Below are 19722 nucleotides of genomic sequence, written 5' to 3'. Positions count from 1 at the left end.
ATGGCTCATTGATATGCTGTGGCTGCTGTTTTAATTTCACTATTTTCAATCTCCTCTTCCTCCCTCCCTTGCAATGCTTATTGGATAGACAGTTCACTGCCTGAAACATGCGTGGGTCTCAGTCTCCAGGTGGGCCGCCATTGCACCACCCCAGAGGGGATATGCTTTTCTCTCACTACCATTAATTTTCTTCATTCAGTGGAAGACCTCCCTCCTCTACCTCACAGTTTTTCACGTGACCTGCTGTACAGTTAATATTACCAGTGTAACATTTAAGGAAGCAAGGGGATTGGTCTTCTTTGTAGCGAGGTGATTTCTCTCGGTTTATCAGGACAAAGCAAGGGGGGGGGGGATGTGCAGATCATAGAGCTTTGTTTCCCTCTTCCTCACCATTTTGTGGCTCATTTGGAAATGCAGTGGAGTCAAACATGGCAGCAGAAACCTTGGGGAGTCCCTCTCCCTCTTCACAATTTTGGCAGATAAGTGGTCACAAATGAATGATATTTCAATATCCTTGAAACCTGATGGAAACTGCTCCAATGGCCAGCAGAATGGCCCTCCTTCTCCCCATGCACCTAATAGGTTGTTGGGGGAATTACAGTTGTGGCAATAATGTCACAATCTTGACTAAATAGTAATCTTGAATATGGAACAGTTACAGATGAGTAAATCTAGGTAACTGTTCCATATTCAGGATTGTTACTTTTGGGTGATACAGATGGGCGGTTTCTGCCCCTCGTCGGCGCCGCACCAACCCCACAGAGCGGCACCGATGCGCACCCTAAAAAGAAGCCGCCAAGAGTGGCTTCTTTTTAGAAGCGTCATAATGGCGCTCGCATGCATTGATGCTTTGTCACACCCCTGTGTGGGTGGGGCGCTGGCAAGATGGCGCACGGACTCTGCTAGAAGGGCTGGGCACATATGGACGTCCAGCCCTCCGGAGCCCTTAAACCCACCCCCATGATGGTGCTTTTGGTCATCTGTATCGGGCCTTAGTCATGATTGTGACACTATTGCCATGACTGTAACTCAGCTAAGTAGCTGATATAGAATACTGGCCATTGTTACTTATTGACCAAGATCTGGCATCTTGCACTCTTCATACTACATAGTTGTAGCACTGTGATTCCACATTAACTAAGTATTATCTTTGCATAGTATGGAAAGGCCCCTCCTGGGATGTAAAGTTCCACCCAATAGAACTCTGATCCATCTCCTTTTCCACAGGAGAACCCACCTGTCTCTTGCCCTCAATGTTCACAAGCTTACTGGCTAGTGAAGTGCAGGGAACAGCCACATATCATCACCCACATTCCTATAACTGGACATGCAAAAACAACAGAGGATGATAATATCATTGCTTACATAGGAATATTGTCAGGTGCTGTCTGGCTGTCTTCCACCTTTCCACAGCCAGTAAATGCAGTCATTTACTGGCTGTGGGGGCATTGGAGGGAGGAAACAGGTGAGTTCAGTGGTTAGCGAGTGATTGTTTGAGGGAACTAGAGAATGCCTCCTTCAACAATGACAATAAAAAGACATGTCTACATATGTCATCAGCACCTTTATTAGTTTATTAGTTATGTTTATCTCCTGCCTTTCCTCCAATGAGCCCAATGTGGTGTATATTATTCTCCTCCTCTCCACTTTATACTCACAATAACCCTGTGAGCTAGGTCAGAATGAAAGAGAGAGGGAGGGACTATCACCAGTAAGTTTGAAACAAATACTTACAGAAAGCAGTGTTTGGAATAATTCTGTAAAATGTTTAAGGCACTAATTGAAACTGATTGCTAGTGTTTTCTAGTCTGGGAACCTCAACACCGGGCTTTAACCAAAAATCCCCAACCCCTTCCCAGATAATTCTAAGGCATAATTGAGGAGAAAGAATAAATGAAAAATGACTATTGCCCCAAGTATATCTAATTGGCATTAATGTTATCATTTTGGGGAGAAACTAACAGTTTTACTCCCCAGTGTAAAGTATATGGTGATCTGCCCCCATACCATACCATAATGCTTTTGAGCTCTTGATGGGAACATGTGTTGTAGGAATCCTTAGAAAGGCATTCCTGCCTGTGGAGCCTGAGTGACCAGTGTCAGGGCAGGTGGAAAGGTTAGCCTGTTTTAACTACAGTATATCCCAGTTTTAGCCTGCTTCCTTTTCCTTGTAGAACTCAAAACAGAAATTACCAAGCCAGTTAGCCCTGTCCTGCATAGCCTGGACTTGGGTTCTGTAAATCCATTGCAGATCTCTATGAAATTAGGAATATTATTTGATTATCCATTGCTAGAATTAAAATCAAACCATCAGGACCTCTGCCTCCTTATGCAGGAGGGTTCACCTTGACTGATGTCAGAAATATCAGTATTCAAAAACCTGTGGGAGAACATGTCAACCTCACAAGAATTCTGACAATTACGTTAAAGTAGTGATTCTTGAGAGAAAAGGAAGCTTTGAAGATATATTAGAATGAGAGACTACTGAGTTATTTTCAGAGCTTCAGTTCCGCTGCCTTTGTCAGGGTGAGCCACATGTGGCCTCTTGCCATTCTCTTCCTCCTCTGCTTTATTTATACCTCACCTTTTCCCCAAAATTGGGACTCAAGGTGGGGTACAATTTAAAATACGTACAAGTATTTTTTAGCTTGGCTAAACGGTCAGTCAGCATCAAAATACAATTAAATTATTCACAATATTAAGACTATTTAAAAGGCAGCATAAAAAGCAAATTAAAAACAGATCAATAAAAACAATGCAGCATCCTTTTAAAAGCCATTCTTTAAAAACCATCTGTTCTAAAAGCTTGTTGGAATTAAAAAAGAAAATGTGCCTGCTGACAGAAGGACAGCAAGGAAAGGGACATTTTGGCCTCCCAGGGAAGGGAATTCCAGAGTTTAGGGACAGCCATCAAGGAGACCCAATCTCACGTCCCTGCCAGCCATGCTAGTGTCTGAAAGAAGAGCCTTTATTATGTGCTCCCATTATGTCTTCTTCATCATACCTTCCAAAATTTCATAGGTGAAAACTGGGACACGTTTGGCCAAACAATATCAGAGTGTGATCCAGATGTCAAAAGTTATTAATGAGTAAAAACACACAAGCCAGGAGCAGAAGCTGCTTTGTCTTCCCCAAGAGTGCAAGGGCAGCCAGAATGTTCCAGAGTGCACCTCCATGGCTGGGCAGCAGCTGGGAGGATGGAGCTGCATACAGGCACCCGCAGGTGCTCTTGTATAGCCAGGGAGAAAGTTGAGATAAGAGAGCAGTCTCCTTCCTCCCTATCTCTGACAAAGATAGTGTAAATATGCTGGTGGAAAATTACATTGGCAGCATCCTTCCCGATCTCACCCTTAATATCATTGGTACTTTCAAACTAATGGCATGATTTTCTGTTTTCCAGGGCATTGTACACCTATGAAGATGACTCTGATAACCTGAAATTGGCTGCCTCAGGAAGTGAGTATTAACATCCCTTTCCCATACTTCTGTCCCACTGGGTTACCTTAGGTTCTTTTGCCTCTCCTGCTCTCGCAGTTTTCAGTGCCCTATCACCTTTCCTCTCTTAAAAAAATGGTTTGGCTATTGTCTTTTGTAATGCTGAGCTGAGCACGCAGTAGGGTTTCATGGGGGAGTTAGTTGGCCATGTGTCAGGAGCATTTCCAGGGAACCGAGGAAGAATTTTCACAGCTATCTCTGTTCTTTACCTTCCACCTTGGCAAAGCTGAAAGGGTTTTGGGCAATTGTCTGTGTCCCATGAATGTGTTTTTTTCTTTCCTCAGCTGGTGGCCTCCAAGAGCTCTCCAGCCATTTTGAGATTCAGAAGGTGATGTATGGATTCTGCAGTGTAAAGGACCCCCAGGCCACCCTACCTAAATATGTCCTCGTTAACTGGGTAAGGCCTACTTCCAAAGAGTTTGGACACAGTTTGCCCTGTTATAACAATGAATCTATCATTGTGAAGGGGTACACACAGGATACAAAATTAAAGCTAACTGGCTCTCAAACACTGGAGGACTTCTGCAATTTATTTTAGAGCTTTATACAAAGGGAAAATTCCACCAAATTCTGATTTTCCTTATCACTGTAGTCCTGTGGCTTTACACAAGAGTGAAGTTCTCCTTTCTGTGTAATTTGTAAAAATGCAATAGTCCTTCAAGACTTCCGGACCTGACATGCTAGGATTGAAAATGGCCCTAGTCTGGATTTAATATGTCAAAACTCTTATATGGTGGTGAAGATTGATGGTAGCTCCCTTGTACCTCATCTTTAGGCACACATGCCTTTATTTCTATAAGAAGACAGTCTCTATGTAAGAATAGAGATGTAAGGTAGAATGTGTACCCTAGCACTTGTGAAGTTTGTTGTAAGCAGTTGCTACAAGTACAGAGGCACACAAATACAACTCTGAGAGGGGACAGTGATGCCAAGGTTGATCTTCCTAGCAGTCCTCTTATTGACTGAGGGACTTCCATTCTTGTGTCTGTGCTGCCCTCTAGTGGAATTGTTTTGGTTATAAGCATGGTGGATTCTCCTGCTCTCAGGGCTCCTTGTCTGCACTTTCACTAAGACTTCTTTTGTAGCCATGCTTGGTGTCACCAGTGGCATGCCTAGGGTTGATATCACCTGGTGCAGTCATTCATGGGGCGTGGGACTTGCAGGGGTGCAGGATTGCATGTGCGTGGCTAGATGACCCTGCACACCCCTAGGTAGCTGTTGCTTAGCCATGGAGAGGGTGGGGGAGCAGCTGTGTGGCCCTGGAGAGGGCAGGGGAGAAGCCGCACAGCCCCGGGAAGGGCCAGGGACTGACCAGGTGTCACCACTCTTCTGGCGTATCACTCAGTGCGTTCCGTACCTCCCAGTGATACTACTTGGTGTCACTTGACTTTTTCTGTGTTGCTTTTGAGGAAAGACATTTGCCAGACATATGTGTGTGTGTGTGTGTGTATTAAAGTTTTCATGAAAGTGTGTGCACGGTGCATCTTCTTAAAAATCTAAGCGAAGAAATACCCTACACATTTGTAGAGCAGTTAGATGAGCAACAGAAATGAACAGCTGCAGCAAATCCAGTAACTTGAAAAACACAGAATAAAAACAGAGTTCTCTTCTCCCAAGAATGAATGTGTGTGTGAGAGTGACGAGTTGTGAACAGCTGCTTCCACTTGGTCAGTTTTGACTCTTTGGGATTGTTAGATATAACATAGAGTTTGATGAGAATTTGTAGATCCCCTCCCCTAATAAAATTTGTCCAGGATAGCTGTAACTGTGGGTGCCTTCAGATGAGATTTTAATAGTAAAATCATCTTGTCGCGTTCATGGAATTTCAGAAAACAGCCATATCTTCTGTTTCAAACCTTCCTGTGCTTATCCACTGCATTCCCCCTCATTTAATCACAGAAAATCTTTAAACTGAAGATATGGCTGGAAAGAATATTCAAATAAGAATTGAAAAATTGATATACTAGAATCTTTGCAGTTCAGATCACTTTTTTAACCCCAAAAATGTGCATGGTTTTTTGTGTGTTGTTATTTTGCTCCTAAAACAACATTTGTTTTCTGTTCAACCCCCTTCCCCTATGTGCGGTTTTTCTGTAGAATAAATTTCAAACTGAGAATAGTCTTCAAAAAATTGCATTTTCGCACAACAAGGAGAAAAATTGTAAAATCATTTTTTCTTGTCAACAAGAACAAAATGTGTTAACATTAAAACGATTGAAACATAACTTAGACCATTTAAAACTATTGCAATAATGAATGTCCACATTCTAAGAGATGGGCTGTCATCCTTTTAAAAGCAGCCTACAACAATTTCTTCAAGACCCATTTGAAAACAATCAGGATGTCATGTGTACATCTTATAGCATGGCATGCCATAAGGATGGGACCAATACAGAGCAGGTCCTGTCCCCCCTGCCTACCAACTGGACCTATTTTGCCAGTGGATCCAGACCTCAGTGTCCCATCTTAGAACCTAAGATTTGTATAGGTAGAAGTGATCCAAATCACCTGACCCCAAGCTACTTGGGTTTTTGATGGTGATCACCAGCATTGGGCTTAGAAATGCATTGGCAAGTACTGCTGCTGGGATGGAATGTATGTTTTTCTCTGCTGCTGCTTCAGGCTATCCAGATGGACTTCCAATACCAACATTGTGTTTGTACGCACATGAAAATATTGCCTTCTGCTGTCAGTGCACAGTGTGGCATCTCCCATCAACTGTGCATCCTTATGTTTGACAGGTGGGAGAGGATGTAGCTGATGCCCGAAAGTGTGCCTGTGCCAGCCATGTTGCCAAGGTTGCAGAGTTCTTCCAGGTCAGTGACAGGCTGTTGCAGGGATACAGGTGTGAATGGGGGGAGGCTACTGTTGTTACATCCAAATGTCAAGGCAACAGTCAGGTTATTTCTTGTGACACAGTACCTGGGTTTCATGATAGTGGGAGTGGAGTGGGGAATTGTACCATGGAATATATTCAGAAAATGAGCTCATGGGAAGAGGTCTGCGATAGTCAATGGGTCTTAGCCAGAGCTTGGACACCTTACACTTTCCTACTGTTTTCCACAGAATCCCCAAGTTGGGGGAATTCATAAACACTGTACTCCAGAAAGTAACATTTCCAAGTTCTGGCTTAGCAATTGTATTTCTGGCTAACTGCTTAACTTTCCTATCCCAGAAGACCTCACACTCAGTATATCCGTATTATTTGAATGCCTGTCTGAATAGGGTGTGGATGTCATTGTCAATGCTAGCAGTGTGGAAGATATTGATCCAGGAGCCATTGGTCAGCGGCTCTCCAGTGGCCTGGCCCGCATTGCCAGTCCGGTGCTGCACCGTCTTCGTCTGCGTGAGGATGAAAACTCCCAACCTGTGGTAATATTTCTTGCTCCTTCTTCTCCAAGCTAATCTTATGTTCCTGTCCATCCTCTTCAGTGAGAAATGAAATAGTAGCCACAAGACAACATATGTTCTTGGGCTTTGGGCAAAAGCCATTTATGCTTTAGATTGACTTTGGCTGTGCAGCTTTAAAAAGAGGGCTGACAGTACACATCGTACTACAACCCACCTGAGCTATAAACTCTCCAGAAGAAGTTGTAATTTGTAAGAGTTTCATGGGGAATGTCTCATCTGCTAGTCCCTGTGTTTTTATTGTGCATTATGAACCAAATGACAGTGTTAAAGCCAGAGTACACTGTGCTAAAAACCAGGCAGCTGCCTTTTCAGGCTAGGTTAGCAAACTTTTCCTGCTTAAAATGCAGGTGCCTATGTGGATGCATATCATACACATACTCACTTCCTCTGACTTGATTTTGTAATTCCAGGGCACTACCTATCAGAAGACTGATGCAGCTGTGGAGATGAAACGACTCAACCGAGAGCAGTTCTGGGAACAGGCCAAGGTAGGTGATTTGGAGCAGGTCAGCCACTTCCCTCTGCTTATCTTTTTTTCTGTTTTCATGACTGATAGCCTTGCACTGTAGTGGCATGATTTCAGTGGAGCTGTTGGCCTCTACTATCCTTCTGTCCCTTTACAGAAAGAAGAGGAGCTGCGCAAAGAGGAAGAGAGGAAGAAAGCCTTGGATGAACGGCTGCGTTTTGAGCAGGAGCGCATGGAGCAAGAGAGGCAGGAACAGGAAGAGCGTGAGAAGCGCTACCGGGAACGTGAAGAGCAGATCGAAGAACACAGGCAAGGGGCGGGGGGAAGGTTATCTGGCAGAGGTGTCCATGAGAAGGGAATAAAGGTTCCCACTGTCCATGGGAAGGAAATAAAGGAAAGGACATCAGGATTTCTTGCCAGACAAATAGCAGATTATCTTGCAGATTAGTGGCTGCCATGGGTATAATTGTCTACTACTTTCTGATAATGCAACAGGTTGGGTTTGAAGTATTTTTAGACCTGTGTTCTTTTGCCACTCATGGGTAGGTAGTAGTTTTTTGGGTTGTTTTTGTTTTGCTTGGGTTTTTTGTTGTTGTTTTTGCCTTGACAAGATATATCCCCAGCTCCTGGCATTAAAATTAATTTATCTTCTTCTCTTGTTGGAGTTGTGCCATGATGCTATCTGGTAGAACCAGATTGTTTTTCATAAGTTTCTTCGTGGACAGAAAACACTGACCTGTCTCACAGGCTGCTCCTCCTCCTTTCTGTACTGTTATAAATACCTCCCAATTACTACTGAATTATTACTGTTACTGAATTACTTCTTCAGTTTTAGTGAGAGCCTGCTTTAACTCAGTACTAACATGAGGATTTGGTGTGAGACATCAGGTGTCTCAATCTGGACTCTTGGTTCTTTTTTTTTAAATTTAGTGAGCTATAGATTTCTTTTACATATTTACTTCACTGGTAACAAGCACTTCTTCAAAGGAGCTCATTCTCCCTGTGATGTAGGTTAGTCCCAGAGACTTTGGTTGCCTACGGTCACCCAGTGAGCTTCCTAGCTAAATGGAGATTTGAACCTCCCCAATACAATCTTGAATGTTCTGTCCTAATTTTGGAGTTCCTTGGAAGCTTGTTCAGGTGTGTGGATTCTCTGGAAGATTATGAAGCCTAGTAAAAAAGAGCACCTCCTTTGAAAGGCAACGTGGCCTTGATCAGTGATTGCCCCTTACACTTTGTCGCCACAAGTGTGTATGCTTTAGAGCGGTCACAGTTATCCTTTGGGCCTGTCAGATGTTTTGAACTTCAAGCTTCCAAAAGTCCCAGCCAGTATGGTGAATGATCAGGAATTCTGGGAACTGAAGTCCAAAACATCAAAAGATTGAGAGAGAAAAGATTCATGAAACGAAGGAGAAGTTTCAAAGGCTTGACCAGTAGAGCCCAAATGAGTGTCTTAGAATAGGAAGGGGTGGAAAGTAGATTAGGATCTACTGGTGGGATTATTTGTATTAATACCACCAGAATTTTGAATTCACAAATGCCTAACAACAGGTGCAACAAAATGCTTCTCGGCCCCTCTAAATTAAGTTGCCGAAAAAGAACTCTTGGGGACAGTCCAAAAGTAGATTTTGCTGCAAAGGGACTTGTGAGCTTCTAATATGGATTGCATATTTCTGGATGAGAATGTGCTCAAAGGCACTTGCTGCCTTAATTCTTTGTATATACAGTGGGTCCACATTAGGGGTGTAGGTCCCCCGTAAAAGTAGAGAAACGACAAATAAAAAATCACTGTTTTTTTTACCTGAAAGAACACCTCTTTAGGAATCTGTAGGTCCTCCAGCACAACTCTGTAGTTAACACCCAATTCTAAATTGACCATAGAAGTGCACTAGAGAACCTACAAATGCCTAGAGAACTGTTTTTTCAATGAATCTCTAGATCCTCCAGTGTAACTCTCAGAGTCACACTGGAGGAGCTAGAGATTCTTAGGGAGAACATATTAATAAAATCCATGAATAATCAAATGTGGGGGGTGGAGTACATGTGCCTACCTGAGCCACTTTTGCACTTGGCTCTGACTGATGGTTCTCAGAGGCTTAGAGGGAAAAAAAAATACTAAGAAGATTTGTCAGTCCTGAAGCCAGCTCACTCTTGGTAAAGAACTCTACACAGAATTTCCTGCAGCATATAGAAGTGTTGTGGCAGATAGGGGGGCAGGGGCAACTCGGCAATTACGTTGATTTAGAAATTGCTTCATTGTAGCAACTTGTAAGTTTGAAAAACACCACCACACCACACCAGCTCCCTGTGGTGCACTTTTCTTCAGACCAGAGGCTTGCTGGAGTTTGTTGTTGCATGCCATAATTTCCAGTTTAAGGAAATCCTAAGGCAAACATTTCAGAGTTTTCTTGCCAAGATTTGTTCTAAGTGGATTTGCCTTTGCCTTCCTCTGAGACTTGCCCAAGGTCACCCAGTGGTTTCCATGCTTGAGTGGGGATTTGAACCCTGATTTCCAGAGTCATTGTCCAATAATGAAACCATTACACCACCCTGACTTTCTCACTGATGTAGGAATGATGATTTATAAAGATGGATTGTGCATTGTTTTTGTTTAGTATTGTTTAGTTTTGTGATGGCAGGAAGGTTAATTATAGGAGCAAAGTTGACTAGCGTCCTGACAGAATAAGCTGAAGGGATATCAGAAAGGATAGGTCTTGGTCATCTCCTTCATGTTTATTTAGAAGTGGGGGGGGGGGGAGTAGTCACTGAAGTTTTTATTATTTTAAATTCTGTTTCAGTCATAAGCAGCCCATTTATAATTTCGTAGCATTAAATGATCACATCCCTACCAAATTTCCCACTATTCTGCCTAATTGTGGTGGATTGTAAAAGAAGCCAGCTTTTTCTTTTAGAAGGGGTCTGTGTGAAAGTTGTTTTAAAGTCATATCACAGCTTTTTTGCTATATTGTGCTGCTGAATTTCAGCAATACAACAGCAAATTAATCAAGACAACAATGGCAGATATAGTTCCCTGATGTGCCCCCTTCAGAAGTTGCCCTCCCATCTTATAATGAAAACTCCAGTTATGCAAGAACAACTTCCAGATAGACACAATTTATGATAAAGAAGAGACCAAATGCAGTGCAGTGGTTTGAGATTTCTGGAAGACCAGGGTCCAAATCACTACTTGGCCATGGAAACCCATTGAGTGACCTTGGGCAAGTCCCATTCCCTGAGCCTCAGAGGAAGACAATAGCAAACCCCTCTGAACAAATCCTGTTAAGAAAAATCCATGGTACGTTTGCTTTAGGGTCATCATAAATCAGAAATGAACTGAAGGTGCAAAACAACAAGAGCTGGACATGGACTTTGAATGGATATCACATTAAAGCAGGGGGCAAAAGGTGGGGGAAATTAAATATTATGAAACAAAGTCAGCCTGCAGGCCTGCCCAGGTTTCCTGAAGTTAGCATCAGAACATTATAAATTGGTTCTTTCTCTTTTTACTAGGCGAAAGCAGCAGAGCCTGGAAGCAGAGGAAGCCAAACAGCGGTTGAAGGAGCAATCCATCTTTGTAAGTGCTGCTTCAAGAGCCTGGGGAGGGTTGCCCAGTGATCCCACTGGCTCCTCCAGGGTATTGAGAGAGGTAGAAGTTCCATGCCAAAGCTGACTGGTGACACTGGGGAACGACTCTGCAGCCAGAGTGATCCCCTTGTGAACCTAAAAGAGCTATGTCACTCTGGCTTTGTGTTAGGTCAGGGAAAAGAAAACTAGGGCCTTCTGGTGTGGTTGAGGTGCCCTGGGGCTGACGCTGACCTCTCTCCCTAGGGGGAGCAGGAGGACGACGAAGACAGGCAGCAGCCCAAAAAGTCTGAGTCGGAGGTGGAGGTGAGTGCGGCCCCGGGGCACAGCATGCATTGTGTAGGGCAAGCAGAGCGCCATGACACTGACGGGGCTATTGCTGCATGAGAATTTTGTTGTATTGTTTGCAGAGTTTCAGTGTGTGTGTGTGGGGGGGGAGCTTCAGTTTTATGACTGTTGTCCTGTTGAGACGTTGGAGTGTGATGATGTTGACAAGTGGAAGTGTATGCCTAAGCAGGGTTGAGTATCAGTTTTACCTCTGAGGAGCAAGGAAGTGTCTCCAGTGTGTTTGTCTCTTCTCCTTTCCAACATACTCATTTTTGTCAGAAGCTAGTTTGTAGTGCTGTCTCTATTTTGTGTCACTGTGTGCCATTGTTGCTGTGAGTGGGTGGGGCATGAGGAGAAGGGCACACTGTTGTGTGTGTGGTGCATACCATATTTTGTTACTGTTGCCCTTGCAGCTGCATGGAGCAGGGAGTGTGCTGCTGCTGTGGGAATGGGGATATTGGGCTGCTTTTGTGAGTGGGTGGTGAGGGTGGTAGCCTGTGTATCTTACAAAGTTGAGTTATTTGATCCTTCTCTCTCACCTCTTCCTCTTACATCCTGACAGGAGGCAGCCGCCATCATTGCTCAGCGACCCGAGAACCCTCGCGAGTTCTTCAGGCAGCAAGAACGAGTGGCCTCAGCCAGTTCAGAGACTCTCCCGCCCTTCAGCAGAACAAGTAGGAAATACCTCTTAGCACATGTTGAGGGAAGTAAGAAAAAGAAAAGAAATTGAAATGGGGAGAGCAATTGTAAATAATGATTAATCGGGCTTATATCTTTTCTTTCTTCCAAAACTGGAACTCAGGGTGACTCACATAAAATTTGACTATATAAGGTGGAGATACAGTTGGACCTCCTTATCCCATAGATTCTTGATTCATGGATTCACAGCTTGAAAATATTAAAAAATATATACATTCCAAAAAGCAAACCTTTATTTTTTTCCATTTTATATAAGGGACACCATTTTACTATGCCTTTGTATTTAATGGAATCTGAACACCCACAGATTTTGGTATCCACAGGGGGTCCTGGAACCAAAACCCAGTGAATACCAAGGGCCCACAGTATAATGTTGAAATATTGAATCACACTTAAAGGTATAATATAAAATTAAAACAAAATTGAATTAAAAACAGTGAAAGAGTGTTTATAAAATGAAAGGCAAGTGACTGGGCATGTGATTGGTAATGATCAGACTTTCTTGGAAAGCTCTACTGCTAAAATGATAATGGACAGAATAAACGGGGTTAGTGTGAGGCAGCAAAAGATCAAAAGTCAGATAAAGAATGGGGCAGAGGAGACAGAACCTGCTACATCTGTGTCTTATGTGCATAAAGTGAAATCTGCAAGGAGGCAACTACCTAACCAGCAACAACAAAAAGTCAGGGTGTAACTGGGCTAGAAAATTCCATGTGTCTGTTTTCTGTATTTGTGTGTTGATTTTGGAAATGAATATGAATAACTGATACTGTATCCAAGATGATAATAGTTTTGAGTGACAAAAATTCTGCCTTCAGGTTTAAATGACATTACTACCTATGAAAATGTATAAGTTCAGAATGTCCTGCCTTTCTCTTTGGCAAAGGCTACATTTCTTCCCCCATGGAATGTGAGGATAAAGTATGATTAGAAATGTGGAGTCTAGGGAAACGTCACTCTTTAGAGATGAGAACGATTGCCACCTTTATTTATTATTTAGAATCTGTTATTTTATTTTAATGGTTTTATTACCACCACTCTTAATTCAAAGAAAGTCTCCAAGACAGTTTAAAGAGATCACTAAGTCCTTGACCTTAAGCCTAAAACTGAAAAACAAACACATCATGGGATTATGAGATGGGCGTAGGAGAATTTATTCTTAACATTACAAAAGTAGTTATAACAATGAGCTAGAATAATCACATCATATAAGAATTTATGGGGACAGTAGAAAACCATGTTATTATGTAGTATTAGATTTGAAAAATGTGCCACTCATGGCATAATCAGGCTGGGAACCAGTCACCTTCATCCCTTTCTTCATGGTGGCTGGATCCTGTGGCTGGGACCATTTAGCTTCCCAGATGGAAGGTTTAACACAATGACTGCAGAGCAAGTGGTCATCTCTTTTTGTTCTCTGTTAATATCCAAGTATGACAGTTGGTAGCAAGCACCTTGGTTCTTAGCCCAGCCTTGCTAAGAAGATAGCCTAATAGCAAGTCTGCTTGTACAACTGGACAGTGCTGCTTGAGGAATATTTCTTCTGGAGCTGACCTGAGTCATCTTGGGTGTGGGTGCGTGGGTGTGCATGCATGCATGTGCACATGTGTGAACACACATTAGTGCATGGGTACACATGTGTGCAAGTATGTATGTACATATGTGTGTATCGATACACAAAAAGAGCAGTAGAAATGACCTTTTGTTAAATAAAGCAAGGAATCTACTGCTTGGATTAGAATCCTGATTGTCCAATGGACCTGTGAATGACTTCATATGATGTGTGTAGGAAGGAAAGGACAAGGGTAGCCATGGAGGAGTTTTCCTCCATCCCCTTGCAGCTGCTTCTGCAAGGACTGGGGGTTTGGCAGCTTTTGGAAGCCCCAGTTAGTACTCCAGTGTTACTGACCTCCTTTGCACTTCCCATCCTCTGCCTTTTCCTGGTTCCATATTTGGGCTGATCACTAGAGAGGATTGACCCACCAATATTGTTGCTGCCTGGGAAGAGCCAAGAGCTTTTCTCTTTTGAGCCCTTTGTGCTTTGGATTTCTGTACTGTAGTTTGACTTGGCTTTTGGGGCAGGGAAAAGGGACCAGGCTGTCTGTTACTGTAGAATGTGCATTGGCATGAGCTTGTTTCCCAGCACTCCCACTTGTGCCTCCTGCCTCTTCACCTACACTTTCTCCTCGACCACCTCTAGCTCCTTGGCCTCCCTTTTACTGCCCAAGCCCTCTGCACTGCTCTGCCCTAATCCTTGCGTTCCCCAGCACTGCCTTTTCTTCCTGGATTGCCCTTTGCTGCCCCCGGCCATGTTTTCCTCTTATTTTTGCTTCCTTGAGGAACCTGCCTTGCCTCCTTCCCTCACTTTCTTTCCCTGCCTCTCCAGCCCTTGAATTGGGCACTGAGTGCCCAGTGGCATGAGCGGGGCGGGCGGGTGATGGAATGGGCAGCTGAAGGGGAGACTGACCATTCTCTTCTGCTTTCTCTGTCTCCGTCCGTCTGTCTGTCTTTCTCTCAGCAGGTCGTCTGCACTGTCCTTTCATAAAGACACCTGACAGTGGGCTGCCTTCCTCCTCCTCCTCCTCCTCCTCCCCTCCGCGGACTCCCTTCCCTTATATCACTTGCCACCGCACACCAAACCTCTCCTCCTTCTTTCCATGTAGGTAGCCAGACCCAGGCTGGGCTTGGGGAGCTGGTTTGGGGAGGCAGCATCTTAAGGGTCCACCCCCAATCCCAGATCTTTCTTTTGGCCATGCCCCACCTGTCCAATCTCACCCTGCAAGCATCTCAGAAAGGACATACCAGAGTCAATGACAGTCTGAGAAGCTAACCCCACAGACTGGACCCAGGGCTTGGCTGCTGTGTTGTGCCTATTTTATTCCCATGCTGCATGATGATGGACTGGCTTGCAATATCCTTCCACACAACTACAGTCCTCAAAATGGCTGGCTTTGAGTACAATAATAAATAATAATAATAAATAAAACTTTTATTTATATCCCGCTCTTCTGTAGCAATACAACCAGAGCAGCTCACACTAAAACGTCCACATACAATATAATACATAAAATTACAATATCCCCCCTTAAAAAAGAATTACATATATTACAATTAAAAGAGTTTTAAAATCAATTTATGATAAACATGACATAGGCATGGTGGTAGTAAATACATGGTGTGAGGGGGTAATCAATCTGTGGCTGGGGAATTTATTTGGGAAAGCTTGTTGGAAGAGATCTGTCTTGACAGCTTTTTTGAAACTGGCTAAGTTGGTAATTTGACAGATCTCATCTGGCAGGCCATTCCATAGCCTGGGAGCAGTTGCAAAAAAGGTCTTCTGGGAGGTTGCAGTTAATCTGGTCTTTAAAGGCTGCAATAAATTCCTCCCCGAGGGCCGGAGTGTGCGAGGAGGATTGTATGGAAGTAGGCGATCCCTTAAATAGATTGGATCCAAATCATGTAGGGCTTTAAAGGTAATAACCAACACCTTGTACTGCAGCTGGAAACTAATAGGCAGCCAATGGAGTGACTTTAGGATCGGTGTTATCCAGTCACTCCTAGAATTTCCGGTGACTAACCTGGCTGCAGTGTTTTGTACCAATTGGAGTTTCCAGACTAGGAGCAAGGGTAGCCCCATGTAGAGCACATTACAGATATTGAGTCATGAAGTTACCAGTGCGTGTACTACAGTTTCTAGGTCCCTTACTTCCAGGAAAGGGCGCAGCTGGCATATCAGCCGAAGCTGATAACAGGTGCTCCTGACCGCCACGTTCACCTGGTTTGTCATATGAAGCAAGGGATCTAAGAGCATCCCCAGACTGTGAACACAGTCCTTTGAGGAGAGTGTGACCCCTTCTAGGACTGGAGGTTGCAACACGATACCTGGTTTGGGGGGGCCCTACTGCAAGTACCTCCATTTTGTCTGGATTCAACTTGAGCTTGTTTTTCCTCATTCAGTCCATTACCACTTCAGGACATCAGTTGAGAGGAGAGATGCCATCTGTCATCAAAGCTGTTGACCGAGGCATGGAGAAGTATATTTGGGTGTCGTCAGCATACTGATAATACCCCGTCCCATGTTTATGTATTTCTCTCAGTGGCTTCATATATATGTTAAATAGCATCGGGGACAGAATGGTGCTTTGAGGGATGCCATATTTAAACTCCGATTTTGAGGAGCGGCTGTCCCCAAGCATCACCCTCTGGAATCTACCTGAGAGGAAGGAACGGAACCACTACAATGCAGTGCCCCTGACTCCTAACTCTCAGGAGTTCCAAGAGGATGTCATGATCTATCATGTCAAAAGCTGCTGAGAGGTCTAGAAGCACCAACAAGGTCATGCTTCCTCTGTCGATGCCTAGACATAGGTCATCAGCCAGAGCAACTATGGCAGTCTCCACCCAATATCCAGTCCTGAAGCCGGTTTGAAATGGATCTAGATAATCAGTTTCATCCAAGATGGCTTGGAGTTGAAGGGCAACAGCCCTCTCGATCACCTTACTCTCAAGAATGGCGGATGGGATACAGGCCTATAGTTTTTCATGTCCAGGGGATCCAGAGAAGTATTTTTCAGGAGTGGTCTAACAACTGCCTCCTTTAAACAAGTTGGAACACAACCTTCCCTAAGGGATGCATTGATGACATTTCCAAGAAATGCCATCAAGGCATGGCCCCCCTGAACGGCCAGCCATAATGGGCAGGGATCAAGAGGGCATGTTGTCTTCTTCACCTTTCCAAGGATTTTGTCCACATCATTGGTACTCACAAGTGCAAATTGACCCAGTTTAATCTCAATAACGGGTTTACTGGACACCTCATTAGTCGATTATGCCATAATTCTGGCATCCAGGTTGGCTCTTATCTGAGAAATTTTATCTGCAAAGTAGTTGTTAAAGTCGTCACAGCAGGCTTTGACATAAATATGTTTCTCCCCACATGCCCCCTTATCATCCCCCAAAATGAACCAAATAAAATCCTTAGCAGGTGGCCTGTTCCAGGAATGGTTCCATATCAGCAACTATACCTTAAAAGCTAAGCATTTGTTCATAGGCTTGTGCGTTCATGCTATACAGAAAGGCATTGAACCTCCACTGTAAGCCACTGGAGGAGAGCGACTTTTGCCTAATGCTACAAAGGCAGCAGGGTGGAAGCAGGAAGATGGAAACTTGAGTCTCTGAAAATGAACACCATACATGTTCACCAGGCTACCAGCATTATGCTTCTGGTGGGCAAGGTGCACACCAGTTCATAGGCTGAGGAATGCCTTTACCTTGAGGACATTTCACACTACATAATTATAACACTATGATTCCATTGTAACTGCCATGGTAATGTCCTGTATAATCCTAGAATTTGTAGGTGGATGTGGCACTGGAGGAGTTCTCTACCTAAGAATTCTAAATATCCCTCTTTAAACTACAAATCCCAGGATTCCATAGGATGACAGTTAAACTGGAATCATACTGGTATAATTATATGGTATGATAAGGTCCTTGGGCTATGGTAGCATGGGGTGGGGATATAAGAAGGAAATACTGGGCACTATGGATATATTGTCTGGGTCTGGAGCAGAAATGAACTGCCAGCACTGTCCCCTCAATGTCAGCATTTTCTGCAAGATATGCTTCCTAGGATAGTAAAAGGAGAACTGGACATATCCTATTATTTATCAAAGGGTTGGGCAGCATTAAAAACAGTCCATACTTAATCCATGCATTACTTTTTCAATGCTGATGATAGCATTCCTTCAGGAGAAATTTTTCAGAAGGGGGCATATGGTGAGAATGAGTGGGGCCAAAGGCACTCATTCCTCCTGCCACCACCATCCTCACCCAGCTCTTCTCTCACACACTCCTTCTCTCTCCCTACTTAGTAAGTTGCTGGGCAAGGGACTGAGGCCCTGTGTGCACAGGCCAAATAAAACAGCCTCCCCCTCTTACCCTCGGTGGGGAGGCCAGACAATGTGCAGCCCAAAGCCTGGTTCTGGTGCAAGCAGACAGGATGACAACCAGTCTGTTCAACACCAGAACCAGGTTTTACTCCTCATACTGTGAGTTTTTAAAAGTTCCTGTCTGCTTTGGATTTTCCTGGAAGATCCAGAGCCCTCCATTCTGAAGGCAGGCGGGTCTTTGTAATGTGTCCTGCTGAGCCACCTGACACATCTGCCACTGCCACTAGGCACTTATCCTGAAGTCAGAATGAGGCACCTACCTAGGGCTCATTCCCACTTACATTTAAACCAGTGTGCAATTCACCTTCACTCCGTGCTGGTAAATCGATTCCAAAAGGCTCGTTGTTCCCACTATGAAAGCGGATCTTTTCATTATCTCCTTGTAATTTGCTTCTTTTTTTTGGCACAATTGTCATCCCCACTAGTTTGCTTCAAAATGCATGTCACTCATATGTGCATCATCAGTGATGTAAGCAACAGCCTGGGCAGCCGAGCTTAGGAAATATATAATAATAATGATGATGATGATATGATAATAATAATAATAATAATAATAATAATAATAATAATTTGTATTTGTATTCCTCTTTTTCACAAAGAAATCAAAGCGGATTCCAACAGTATAAATAAAATATCAAACATTTAAAAATTACAATTTAAGAACCCCAAACCCCAACCCTCCCCCCAATCATAAAAACAGTACTCAACCCATAAAAAGAGATTAAACATCCAAAAATTTAAAACTATCCAGTAGGAATACATTAAAATTTCAGGCAGATTAGGTCAAGAAATGAATCTTCCTCTAGAGGAGGGGGGGACGGGGGTGATGGTGTCAATCAGTTTTGGTATCGATATCAATAGAGGTGTCGACAGAGGGGGGAGGCAAGTCTATATAAATTTTTCATAGAACATTTGAATGATTGATTTTGCAACTACTTGCAATCACTGATTGCAAGTAGTTGCAAAATCAATCAATCAAATATTCTATCAATTTTATTTTTTTCAAAAAATCATGTGCCCATAGATCACACCACAAGCACAAAGGCAGTGCTGGGGAGGAGGGAATGGTGGCTCTACCAAAAACTGAGGAGGGATGGTAAACACCCCTCTGCCATTAGTCCCTCCCTTCCAGAATGATGCCATTCAGATCCGTCATTCCCACTTGTTGAACACACTTCAGAATCTATTATTTTCAAAAGAACCACTAGAAAACTAGTGTCTGGAAAAAACAGTTTTTTTGCATTTGCCTTGCTTTATTGCCACAGAAACTGATCAAAGTAGGATCGGAACCAGCCCCTAGTGATCATTGCTGTCTTGTATCTCATTCTGACCTCAAAGCAAAGAGACCCACAGTGGCAGTGGACATGCTCGGCAGCTCAGTGGGACAACCATCTGGTCAATTGCCCACCTTATGAATGGAAGGCTTTGCCAAAGAGGAGTGTTGGGGCAGCTCAAGAGGCAGGATAATCCAGACTGCCCCACTCCAGCACAGACAAAGCCAGATTCTCTTCACAGCAGTCTGTGATAATCATGGTTGGAGGGGCTTTCAAATTAAGCTGAGGCATGTTGGTTGCCCACCTCAGTATAAAGTGTCATTTGAGACAAGAGAGAACAGGAACAGGAGTATTGAATTTCCCTTCTTGTGCTGTTGGTTTCTAATGAGATTTCACAATACCAGAGTTGTGTCTGCAGCACATACCCCCACCACCCAAACAGCAAAAGCAGAGGGAGGTTTTTCTCCTCATGGCTTTAGTTCCAGCAGTTAATGTAAGCTAAGGGAAGTAACCATTG

At 43.6% G+C, this 19722-nt stretch overlaps 1 protein-coding gene across 5 annotated transcripts in view; it reads left to right on the top strand.

The window, feature by feature from the left end:
- The window catches only part of DBN1 (drebrin 1), a 56805-nt gene that overhangs the window by 31621 nt on the left and 5462 nt on the right, over positions 1 to 19722 (top strand). For 2 of the 5 annotated variants that reach the window (XM_089527077.1, XM_089527072.1), the window contains exons 2-10: positions 3401 to 3456; positions 3780 to 3892; positions 6237 to 6311; positions 6721 to 6867; positions 7317 to 7394; positions 7530 to 7681; positions 10883 to 10946; positions 11201 to 11260; positions 11844 to 11955. In XM_089527077.1, coding sequence (XP_089383203.1) covers positions 3401 to 3456; positions 3780 to 3892; positions 6237 to 6311; positions 6721 to 6867; positions 7317 to 7394; positions 7530 to 7681; positions 10883 to 10946; positions 11201 to 11260; positions 11844 to 11955 — 857 coding nt within the window. Of the gene's footprint in view, positions 1 to 3400; positions 3457 to 3779; positions 3893 to 6236; positions 6312 to 6720; positions 6868 to 7316; positions 7395 to 7529; positions 7682 to 10882; positions 10947 to 11200; positions 11261 to 11843; positions 11956 to 14498; positions 14640 to 19722 lie in introns of all 5 variants that reach the window. The other 3 variants (XM_089527058.1, XM_089527052.1, XM_089527064.1) reach the window with 3 other exon arrangements.

The sequence above is a fragment of the Sceloporus occidentalis genome, unplaced genomic scaffold (genome assembly GCF_023333645.1).
Source record: "Sceloporus occidentalis isolate IW3139 unplaced genomic scaffold, rSceOcc1.0.p SCAF_1, whole genome shotgun sequence".
NCBI classification, from domain to species: Eukaryota; Metazoa; Chordata; class Lepidosauria; order Squamata; family Phrynosomatidae; genus Sceloporus; species Sceloporus occidentalis.
The sequence above is the reverse complement of the archived record's forward strand: the minus strand, read 5'-3'. Positions and strand labels throughout refer to the sequence as shown.